Here is a 12499-nt window from a genome sequence, read left to right on the forward strand (position 1 = left end):
AAAAAAACCAACAATCAGTAAGCAGTGAAATTATTGCTATCAGAGCCTTTTGTACCTCTTAAAGTTGCATATCTTGCCCTTGAACTAGGCCCTGCTGTTTATATGACTGTTAGCATCCTTGCCGATTGCATGCTTCCATTCTCATTTCCTTGATTCTCTTCTCTCCTTCACTCCTCCATACACTTTCCTTCAATCTCCCACACTCTATCCATCATCCTACAATATCTCTACTGAATTTGACTACAAAGTTTTACCTATTTTATCCGATAGTAGATCTTTAACATGCTTTTTACTTCCAAGAAAGTAGAACAAACAATGGAACTTGAAGGATCAAAGAGTTTTGATAACTGAAGAAGTGAAACCATATTTTCAGTAGTGACTAAGTGAACAGACTTGCTGCCAGAATAAAGCAAAGAAAGCACGCTATTATTTTTAAAACATTCTTGTTTTAGACATATATGCCTATCAAGCATGAACAACCTTTCTAAAGCAAAAGTGAATCTAGGGGATGTCCTGGAACTAATGACTCCACCCCATCAGATACAGGGCACAGTATGTTATGAACTAGTCAACATTCATTGGTAAGCCATGTTCTACAAGGGAGAAAAAAAAACTTTTTTTTTTTTTTTTTATTCTCATAGGAAATATTATCTGGGGAAGATGTTACAATGTCAGACACAAATTGAAATTTTTCTCCTAAGTGTTACATGGACTGAGATAAGCTACAAATTATAACGGCAGTATCTAACACGATATTGTGAGAATATAGACAACCTTGAGTTATATTTTATGAAAGATATATATGACAATTACATTCTCCAAATTAGGAGGCTTCTCTCCTACTAAAAACCCCCAGTCTCTTCAAGAGAGGATTTCACACTATAGACCAAGCAAGACTGGAACTCAGGATCCTCAACCTCCAGAGTTCTAGATTACAGGCGTGGGCCAGAAGACAGACTAGATTATTACAGACATTCAGTGCCAGTTTATTTACATAATATGTTAAAAAAAACCTTTACATTAAAAAATTAAATTTCCCTTAAAAATTAACCTCATGCTACTGAAAATTACATATATACCAGGAAAAGTTTTGTTCCCAAATATCTAACAATCATTTATGAAATAACCATCAAGCTGGTAAAAATTATGTACATCTCAAATTTTTCAGTTTAACTAGTTTTCTTTTAATAAAAAGAAAAATGTAAGGATTGGCTTCAAAAGAGACACTTAATACAATATGCAATGATAGGATAAGGCAAATGTCTGTTTCAGTTCTGTCAAATTTAAAATCACCGTATTGAACGATACATCATGAAATCGATGGTTGTGCATCTAGGAAACTTCCCAATGGAGCTCTCTTCCACTGGTGTGTATATTTTAATCTGTCTCATGTGGGTATCTCTTCCATTCTGGTGATTGGCTAGAACAGCAATCTGTATCATGAATGTGCGAGTTGGCTTCTTATGATTGTCAGTTAAAGGAACGTGAATCCAGCCACTTGGTTCCACCAATTCAAGTTGCTGACAAGAGAAAAAATTATATTCACTGTATAAATAAGTTTATAATGAACACATTCTAAAATTATACTTAAATTTCTGCTCACTGAGAGAATGACAATACAGTACTAACCACCATGCCTGGCCTACTAACCCGTGGCTTCTTAAACCTGTGAACCTTTCTATGACCCTGAGCATATAGATAAAAGATATATAAAGCAAACAGTTATTAAGAATAAATCATAAAAATGATCTTAAAATAGTTCTTTGGTATATACAATTTAATAATTAAAGATGGGATGATGTGAGAGTACAAATCTAGAGCACTGTCAGTATCTTCCAGTTGATTGATATTTTGATTTTACAATAATGAATGCTGAAAATTTCACTCTGCATAAATATATACTATAAAATGGTAGATGCATATTTAGGGTCTTTTAGAAGTTGCTGGCGATTCTATCATAATCCTGAGCCAAAAGTCACTGAAATTGAAGCCACTGTTTCCATTGTTTAATCTGCTGTTCTGTCTTTATCCTATTCCAAATAAAACTTCTAAAAGAAATTGTCACCTTTGTAGCTCAAAACCAAAAGAGGTAAATTTCACTTATAAAACTGTCCTACTTTCCTTTAAAAAAAACTTTTTAAAAACTTTTAAATGATTTATTTATTTTTACTTTATGCATATTGGTGTTCTATCTGCTTGTATGTATGTGAAGGTGTCTGATCCCCTGCTACAGGAGTTACAGATAGTTGTGAGCTGCCATGTGAGTGCTGGGAACTGAACCCAGGTCCTCTGGAACAGCAGCCACTGCTCTTAAGTACTGAGCCATCTCTTCAGCCCCTTTCCTACTTTCTTGGTAAGAAGATTGTAAGTCATTAAATTTCATTACTATCAAGAACATGGGTCTTTCCTGGTTCAAAGTTCTTTTTCTTTCACAGTACTGGCTGTGACTTAAAAGAAGACTCACTTCCTTCAAGTACCCTTTTCCAGCTCCCCTCTTCTCTTTAGAACTTGCCTGTGTATCTCTATTCAACTTGCCTGCTGTAGTCCCTATGGCTCTGTCCCTAAACAATTTGCAAATTTCATAATATAGTCAGGATTCCCAACAGTCTATAAAAGGCAGGCATGCTGTCTCTAACCTCAGTGCTAAGGGCTGGGGATGGAGCTCAGTGTGAATAAACTCCACATGCAGTGAGACCCTATCTCAAAAAAAAAAAAAAAAAACAAACAAACAAAAAAAAAACAAAGTAGAGACCAATCAAAGAAGACACCCAGTATCAACATCTGGCACATGTACACCCCACCACCAACTCTAAAAGAAGAACTAAACCTCTGGGATAACAGCTGCTTTTTGACTAGCTGTGAGGTCCAGCCCACAGAAGGAGCTTGTGCTTGTTAATGTACACTTGGTCAAGAGCCTGTGGATGGGAAGGGCATATACCTAACAGGAAACCTAGTACTGCCCTTTTGCTAAATGAGCATGTTATCAAGCTGTCATCCAAATGCTAATGTTTATGCCCTTACCTTAGTGTTGTTCTCAGCCCTGGCTAGAGAACTCTCTTACTACAATGGGCAATGGTTAATTCAAAGTCTCACAAACTGGTCAAAAGCCAAAAATCTCTCTCATCACCCCCAGGCTTTGGAGGACATCTCAGAAGAGAGACAGAAAGGACATTAACATCTGTAGATAGAGATATGCTGTGAAGTCCCATGGCCATGACCCAGCTGGTGTACTCATAAACTCATAGCAGCTACGGTTACCTACACAAGACCTTCACAGACAGCCTGTAATATATGCATCCCATGAGTGGGAGAGGGACTCACCAGCACTCCCCTTCCATGAGAAACTGCTGTAATCCCTGTGTGCCTGCAGTTAGTAGGGGGGAACATCATTTTCCTTAGTAGTGTAGCACTAATAAATTGTCCTTAGTCTACAAATAACCTCTCAGCCATGCTCATATAATCATAATTAAATACAGATATAAAAGAGGTGAATTATTAAAAATTATTTAAAGGTAGACATGAAAGTAAAAGGAAGAGCTTCAGCAGGATGGGAATGGGGATCAATGATAGTAGATGAAAACAGCTATACATGGATGAAATTAACAAAGAAGAAAAGTAAACCTCAGGTTGTGCTGATATATTAAACATCTGTCCAAAAATACACAAATAACTGCTTGTATTCAAAACAGCTAGATATTTTCTGAGTTTGGTGGTACATGCCTTTAATCCTAGCACTTGGGATGCAGAGGCAGGCAGATCTCTGATATCAAGGCTATCCTAATCAACAGAGCAAGTTCACCATGTTAAAATGCTCATAAAAACACTATATGTAATTTTTTGACTACACACAAATGATCAAATAGATTTAAATACTAGTATGGTCAAAACGTGGAATACTATATAGCAGCAAAGAACAGCAATCTATACTCATCTATATTGAGGACTGTCACTAATATGATGAGTCAGAGAACTTATATACAAGACTATACATAACATAGTCTTTCTCCATAAGCAAAGAGAGAAAAAAACAAACTTTGCAAATAATGTGCTAACCACAAGGATCCAGCGCACATGAAAATCCATTCACTCAGTCAACAACTTGTATGCCTACTATGTAGATGTGAAACACTTTGGAAATGCATTAAGAAAAAGCAATCACTGTGCTTTGTGTTCTTTATGCTCAGGAAATAAATCTACTCACTAGTCCTTATACAAATGACACCGGCTATGATCTGCAAGTACTTTGAGAAAGAGTTCAGCAAATATACATTCTTTTCCTCTGGCTCCCAGATTCTATAACAACTGACACACTGGGGAAAACACATGAATCCATAAAAGCAAGGGAGATGGACAAACAGATAAATACTGCTAGGTTATGAAGTGAGAGAGGTCAGTTTGACAACTAACTTCCAGTTCACTAACTTCCATGCACTCTACTCACTGCACAACAGGTGGAGAGGTGGGGTTTAAAGAAGAGGTAGTAGAGGGCTAGAGACTAACAAGAGGCAAGGGAACTGAACTCCAGTATCTCTGAACTTGGAAGTGAAGGCAGTTCTGAAGGAATGAATACCAAGTTGGAATAAAAATAAACCAACAAGCAAACAATAAAACTAGCCAGGCGCACACGTGAGAACTAGGTGTCCTAGATCCTCACCTGCTTATGGTTGTCCAGGCTCCTTCCCTACTCTTACAGAAAACAAAGGCTTTTCTATGTAGACTAAACAGGAAAAGATGGCGGCAGCATCATAAGGCCCAATAGTAAGCCCCTTCACTCCTTTCATCTTGTGCAGTTATAAGAGCACTGACTCCTCAACAGATCACCTTGTATCTCCCTACAGATCCTTCCACCAACCCTGCAAGGTACCCAGGTCAGATAAAGAATCATTTCTGGGAAAAATGGAAAGTCCGTAAGAAAAGACCTACTGATAATGACATGCACATGTCCTTAATTTAACAGATACTTATTGAGTAACTCATCACTTTATGCTGGGCACTATTCAAATTGGCTTACCTATACTGATAAAAACAAAAACAAATGTAAGCAGTTACTGTTCTCATTGGGTAAGACAAAACAACTCAAATATGTAATTATAAAGCATATGAAATAATAAAAGCAGTATGGGAGGAAAAGAGAGAAAAAGACAAAGCAGAATCATTGAGAGCATGCACATACAATTTTAAATAAGGTGAACATTTTATACCTCAGAAGAGGAACATGAGCAAAGCCTTGAAGGATATATTGGTTCCAGCTAAGTCATACAATCTCAAAGCCCATGAGCAATCACCTCTACCAAACTACCAAACTGAACTCTTTAAATATGAGAAAACAGCCAACGATCTACCAGCATGTAAACAAATAAAACAAAACAGAAAATGAAATAAGAAAACAAAAAAGTAATTCCAGTGAGAAGCACTGAAGGGAATGTCAGAAATTCCAAAAAAGTAACACATTAATATCGCCAGTGACACAACATATCCATGAAACAAGAAGAGAATGCTATTCTCTTAAAACCAAAACAGAAAGAGACCTTTTATAACAACAAAAAAAAGTACACATGAAGATTAAAAGTTCTTTAAGTAATAGAAGTTAAATCAATCACTTAGGAAAACAAAGAGAAATTAAGAAAACAGGAATTAAGTATTGTAATTAAAAATGTCAGGCTGACTTTTTGAGAGAGAACAGAGAAAACAAAAAGGAAAGTATCAAAGCACATGAGCATGTCACAGGACCTCAAGACAGATGGTCCCAAATTGATAGGATCCAACACAATGACAAGGCAAAGCACCGTGAGAGCTCAAAGCAGCAAGGATTAAAAAAATTATAAAAGCTTGTAGAGAGAAAATAGGTCACATGCAAAGTATCAGAAATCAAAAGTGGTGTTGTGTTTCTCAACGTTTACACTGAAAACTATGAGGTGATGGAGAATGTGTTTAAAATAATGAGGAAAAATCATTTCCAAACTAGAATTCCATACCCAGCCAAATCATCCCTCAAGGGTGAGATTAAAATAAAGTTTTCAGTCATGCAAGGTTTCAATAATTTACCTCCCATGTGGAAGATGAATTCCACCCAAAAGGGAAGCAAAACAAGAACGATGAGGACCTGGGATCCAGAAATAAGGACCGGCAAAGAGAAGAAGTGACAGAAACTCTGCAGATGATGTTGGAGGCAAAGCAGACAAGATGGCGATGCACATCTGAAAAGCAGACACAAAATCTGGAAAATTATAGTTCAAGAAAAGTAGAAAAAGAAGGGTTTCTGAGCGAAAACGAGGCTGGAGCCTGGGGAGGCAGAAAGAGCTGCCAGAGGGTGATGCAGGCCTGACCCCACAGGAAGGCAGGCTGCAGGCCACAGGGCAGTCAGAGTAAAAACTGAGCAAAGACAAGCCTCCTTTAGCACAGTCATGGCTAGGAGCCGACTACGAGGGAATACCCTCGAAGAAACATGGCAACTGAATCCCCAGAGCAGCGCTGGTGCTATCAACTAGACCCGTGGTCAGATCTGAGAGAAGCACTCTCCTGGTCACTTGTAGTAGCCGTGAATGTGTTAATGTGGGTAATCCACACTTCACTTTCAGGATCTCCTTTTCCACACTCTTTTCATTAAGTACTATAAAAGACACACTTTCATGCAAAAAGTAGGGAATGAGCCAGGCACAGTGGTCTGTGCCCGTGGTCCCATCGACTAGTGATAACCACTTGATAGGCTCAGGAGTTCTAGACCAGCCACAGCCTTGTATGAAAGGAAGAGTTCATTTCATACAAGTAAGCAGGCAGAAAAGTAACTGTTGCAAGGGGCCAAGAGTACAGCACAGTGCTGGAACAAGCTGGAGCCCCCTGTAGAGTTTGATTCTAGCACCTCCAGTGGGGGGAGTGAAGAGCAGATAAGGGGCTACAGTCACTGAGGGCCAATGGGAACTTCAGGTCTGCACTGGCACTTGACCATCTGGTTCATCTGGGCAGCACCCCAGCCTGCCATCAAATTTCTCCTGCAGCTTCTTAAAGTCCTGAAACAAGTACATAACTGAACTCATAACATGGGAGAGGAAGAGCATTGGCTCTTTCTACAGGATACTCACATCATAAGGTTAGCTGGCTATGAGAGCTAGCAGAGCCCGGTCACTTCCGGAAGTTTTAGCTCATGTTCCTGGACTACAGACTCCTTGCCTGTTAGCACACTAACCATTTTTGAACTTCCATCCTGTGTACTTCTTCACAGTATATTTTTTTAAATTTATTTATTATTTGTACAGTATTCTGCCTACACACCCGAAGAGGACACCAGATCTCATTATAGATAGTTGTTATAGTTGTGAGCCATTATGTGGCTGCTGGGAATTGAACTCAAGGCTTGTGGAAGAGCAGCCAGTGTTCTTAAACTCTGAGCCATCTCTCCAGCCCCCTCACAGTATCTTTTAAATACAGGGACCCATCTCCTACATGAGCAGGGCACATAATCCCTGTGAGAAGTACCCTCGTACACAGTGAAGTAGCAGCTGAGCTGGTGGTTCAGGTGGGGTTAAATATAGGAAAAAGACAGAGAATTAAGATACTAAGAACCCCTGCTCAGACATAGCCCAGGGCAGCTCAGTATACAAGTCGGTTCCCTAGTAAGGGGGACAGGGACTGTCTCTGACATGAACTCAGTGGCTGGCTCTTTGATCACCTCCCCATGAGTGGGGAGCAGCCTTGCCAGACCACAGAGGAGGACAATGCAGCCAGTCCTGATGAGACCTGACAAGCTAGGGTCAGATGGAAGGGGAGGAGGACTCACCTATCAGTGGACTTGGAGAGGGGCATGGGAGGAGATGAGGGAGGGAGGGTGGGATTGGGAGGGAATGAGAGATGGGGCTACAGCTGGGATACAAAATGAATAAACTGTAATTAATGTAAAAATAAAAATTTAATTTAAAAAGATACTAAGGGTGGCTGTATCAAGGGATATTTTAGCCGACTGTAGCTGTCAGAAAAGCTACAGATACATTCATAAGTAACATTTTGAAAACTAGGGCAAGAAAAGAAGACTGCAATTAATTTTTCAAAAATGAAATTTAAGTACAGAACATATATAAACAATACATATATGCCCACAAAAATAAAATGCACATGACTTCAGTAAATATCACCAAAAAACAAAACCAGGAAAACAAAGAGATATATCATACACACACACACAAAAAAAAAAAATGGCACTAAACTTAAATCCTGATTGAGGGTATCATAACATCACACCTTTAAAAACAAGCACACATCATAGAAATGTGGACATCTGAGAGGGACTGAGGAGAAAGGACAGCGGGGATGACCCACGGAAGTTTTCTCACTTTAGCATTCCTACTTTTGGTGCACTTACTCTATCAGACGCTCTTTTAAAGTGCATGTGCTGACAGTTCGACCTTGAAGCAGCTCTCTGAGGTATACAGTACTTATTTTAATCACTTTACTTTATTTAAGTATATGGGTATTTTGCCTGTTTGGATATCAGTGTACCACATGCATGCCTGGTGCCCACAGGAGCCAGAAGAGAGTGTTGGATCCCCTGAAACTAGAGTTACAGAAGGTTGTGTACTGTAATGTGGGTGCTGGGAAGCAAACCAGGTCCTCTGAAGCGCAGCCAGAGCTCTTAGTTGCTGAGCCATCTCTCTAACCCCAGTATACTATTTCAACCTTCACTTTATAAGCAAAAGGCCGATGGCATCGAGATGCTAGTTTTGCAGTGCTAGGGTAAACAGGAATTCAACACCAGAGATACCAAGGCAGCACCCTTGGACCCTTATCAACTCAAAGTACACTTACATGCAACAATGACATGCTGCTAACACACTTTCAGTTTCATGAAACTATATGACAAAGCTTATTATAGGATGGTTTTACTTTTTAATTGAAAATAACTTTTCCATACAAAACATTCTGATCATGGTTTTTCCTTCCCCCAACTCTTCCCAGATCTACCCCCATCTACCCACTCACCCAAATCCATCATCAAAAGCAGGCATCTAAAGCAAAACAAACCAGAAAAAAAACAAAACAAACAACAAACAGAAAAAGCACATAAACACATAGACAAAGAGACATACAAATTCACACACATACACACACACACACACACACACACATCCCATAAAAACACAAAATCAGAAACTATAATTTATAAGCAAAAGACCTATAAGGTTTTTTTTTTAAATGAAACAAGAACCTAGACAAAGCATTATGAGACAGACAAACAAACAACTCCAAAAATACCACTGAATTTATCTACAACTGGGCATAAAGCTTTCTCTTAAGTGTAGTTTGTATACCCAGTAAGACACAACTGTAGAAAACTATTTTTTTCCTTTGCACATAGTTGTCAATTGCAGATAGCTTCTGAGTTGAGGGGAGAGGGGGCTTGTGTCCACTTCCACTTTCAGCTCTGGAACCCCATCTAGCTTAGACCTGTGATGGTCCTGCGCATGATGCCACAGTCTCTGTATTCCTATGTATGTCGGTCTTGCTGTATCTACAAGGCCTTGATTCCTTGGTGCCTTCCATCCCCACTGGCTCTTACAATCTTTCTGCTTCCACGTCAGTCAGCAGAGTTCCCTGAGCCAAGGGGGAAGGGATTTGACAAAGACATCTTATGCAGGACTGGGGTTCTAAGATCCCTCACTCTCTGCACATTATCCAGCTGTCAGTCCCTGCATTTGATCTGTCTACTGTAGGAGGTTGTTTCTCTGGTGATGGCTGAGCCAGACATTGATCTGATTCCCAGGCTGGGGTCTATGTGATACTTTCAAAGGCATTCGGAGCTGTCACAGTGTACCATACATTTGATTCAGCCGTCCTACCACATCTCTCTGACTTACAGCTGAAAACTTTGTAGTCAAATCAGGTGCACAATTAGCCTCAAGGTCATCTCTATTGTGAAGGCTAGAAGCCAGCATTAATTTATTTACTTGCTTGTGTGTGTGTGTGTGTCTCTGGGTGTGTGTGTGTGTGTGTGTGGATATGCATACATGTGAGTGCCAGAGATGGATGTCAGTTTCTTCCTCCAATGCTCTCCATATATTCTTTTTAATTTATTTTTATATGTGTGAATGAGTGTTTTGCCTTTATGCATGTGTACCACATGGGTACCTAGTGCCTACAGATGCCTGAAGAGAGCACTGAATCCCCTGGAATTGAAGTCGCAGATGGTTGTAAGCCACCATGTGGGTGCAGAAAACTGAATCCAGATCCTCCGCAAGAACAGCAGGCATTCTTAACTGCTGGGTCATTTTTTCAGCTCCTACTTTACTTTTTGAGACAGTCTCTTACTGAATGTAATGCCAATTCAGCTAGAGCAGTTAGCTGGCCAGTGAGCTCCAGAGATCCACTTGTCTCACTCCAACCCCCCAGCACCGAAGTTCCAGAAATGCCCAACTTTTATGGGACGCTGGGATCCAAACTCAGGCCTTCATGCTTTTGAGACAGGCAGTTTGTCCACCAAGCCATCTCTCTGTCCCAGAAGCAAAAATCTGAAAGTACTTTCACCTCCAAACTTCTGAACATCACAAAAGAAATAAAGTAACATTAAACCATGTCTTTCTGTGATAAGAATAAGAAAACACTCAGAAGATGAACAATAATGAACTCAAAAGGCCACAATCCTAACCAGGCTTTAAAGGAAGGCAGAACTTGAAGGAGACTAGGGGAAGAGGGTGATTCTACCACATGCGCCTCAAGGGCAGTTAGTCTCTGTACATAGAGATAGGGCAGAGCAATGCGAACGAGTAACACAGTTCTAAATATCCAAATGTAAACATCTCTGAGTGGACTCAGCAATAATCGAAATAGCACTTCCAACACAAGTTTCTAATAGCATTTTTATTTCCTTTGGCCTATAGTTCATATGACCAGTATCTTTTATAAAAATACAAAAGCATAAAATATCTAACCCATAGCTTACTTTCAAAACTGCTTCACCAAATTTAGGTTATCTGGGTAAGAATAAAATGATAGTATACAAAGTGAGTATTTTGGAGTGAGGTACAGCAAATTTTATATAAATTTTAAAATCACTGGACTAACTCTAATATTTAGGGCTCAGATAACATTTCACTCCATCTTGATGTGACCTGCCATCACTTTGAGAAAAAATGTTAACTTGTTTCCAAAAACTGCAACCACTGCCAACTATGCAGAAAAAGCAAAGGCATTTCGCTCTATTCACGAGCACCAACAAACAGCCCAGTGGGGAAATGGCAGTGTGCCAGGTTGCCCTGTGAGCAATTAGGCTTCATGGCAATCATGAAACCCAGCCCCCTGAGGCCCTCAGAAAACTAACATGCTAAGGACTTGGTGCTTTTATTTCTCCCCTGAAGCCATATGTGAGATATATTTTGCTTAGATGGCAATGCTTTCCATCCTCTGAACTGAAAAAGGAAAAGATTATGACAACGAGTAAGTAATAAACTGAGTGTGAGACATGGGAGATAAAAAGCAGCAATGTCCACCAGACCTACTGACTAAAATCTAATAGCCTGTCCTTTAAATATAGTCAAGTTGCTCTGATACTCTGCATTAATAAATAAAAGATACATACAACTATCATGAAATGCAAAAGTAGATTTTAATTGATCAAGAAACAAAGACAAGTGGGCCTAAAATGATCTTCATGAGAAGCAAGTAAAATGTTAACTCAGATTTCCTCTTTTATTGAGGTCTACAGTGGAGAGTTTCTAAGAAAAAAAAAAAAAAAAAGGCAAATGGGCCGCATGACCTACACTCTCTGTCTTACCAAACTGAAACCCCTGACATCTCGCAATGCTCTGAGTCTGAGCTGCAGGTCTGACTGCCCCTTCACAGGGTCACATCTGGCCACTCTGCTGCCTGAGTGTAACACAAGCCTCAGAAGCAGCATGGGTACCGGGGATGCAGTGGAGAAGCTCAAGGATGACAATTCCTCTTTGAGTCCATAGACACACACACCAACGTGGGTTAGGAAGCGGTAATTTAGAGCTCTGGTTTCCAACCTGTAGGTCTTGACCCCTTTGGGGGGATCACATATCACATGTTTATATTACAATTCACAACTAGCAAAATTATAGTTATGAAGTAGCAACAAAATAATTTTATGGTTGGGGGTCACCACAACAAGAGGAACTATATTAAAGGGTCAGAGCATTAGGAAGGTTGAGAACCACTGATTTCGAGTCAGCTCATAATATTACCAGGAAATAAATATTCTTAAGAATCTGAATTTTAAGTAAAATATAGTATATTTAAGATATTGTTATATGTATTTAGTCAAAAGAATTCACTTTCATAATAGATTTTAAAGGATGAAAATTAATATTCACTCACTCTCGGTGTATCTCCAAGAAAAGCTCATCATTTCTCACCAACAATCTTTTCTAATTTCATTTAAAGTTGTTCATTATTTTGCAGTATACATATATAAAAAGCCCTTATTTTATACTTTTTGATGTGCCAGTGACAATAGTATAACATACATCTTTGACACCTTGTCCTATAAACA

The 12499-nt window shown here is 39.3% G+C and overlaps 1 protein-coding gene across 3 annotated transcripts in view; it reads right to left on the bottom strand.

Annotated features, from left to right (window-relative positions):
* Window positions 1-448: 448 nt before the first annotated feature.
* Window positions 449-12499, bottom strand: part of Anapc10 (anaphase promoting complex subunit 10) — a 48735-nt gene continuing 36684 nt past the window's right edge. For all 3 annotated transcript variants that reach the window (XM_055609119.1, XM_055609121.1, XM_055609120.1), the window contains one exon: window positions 449-1520. In XM_055609119.1, the coding sequence (XP_055465094.1) occupies window positions 1290-1520 (231 nt within the window). In that variant the 3' untranslated portion in view covers window positions 449-1289. The remainder of the gene's footprint in view (window positions 1521-12499) is intronic.

The sequence above is a fragment of the Psammomys obesus genome, unplaced genomic scaffold, assembly GCF_907164565.1.
Source record: "Psammomys obesus unplaced genomic scaffold, mPsaObe1.curated_primary_1811, whole genome shotgun sequence".
Taxonomy (NCBI): Eukaryota; Metazoa; Chordata; class Mammalia; order Rodentia; family Muridae; genus Psammomys; species Psammomys obesus.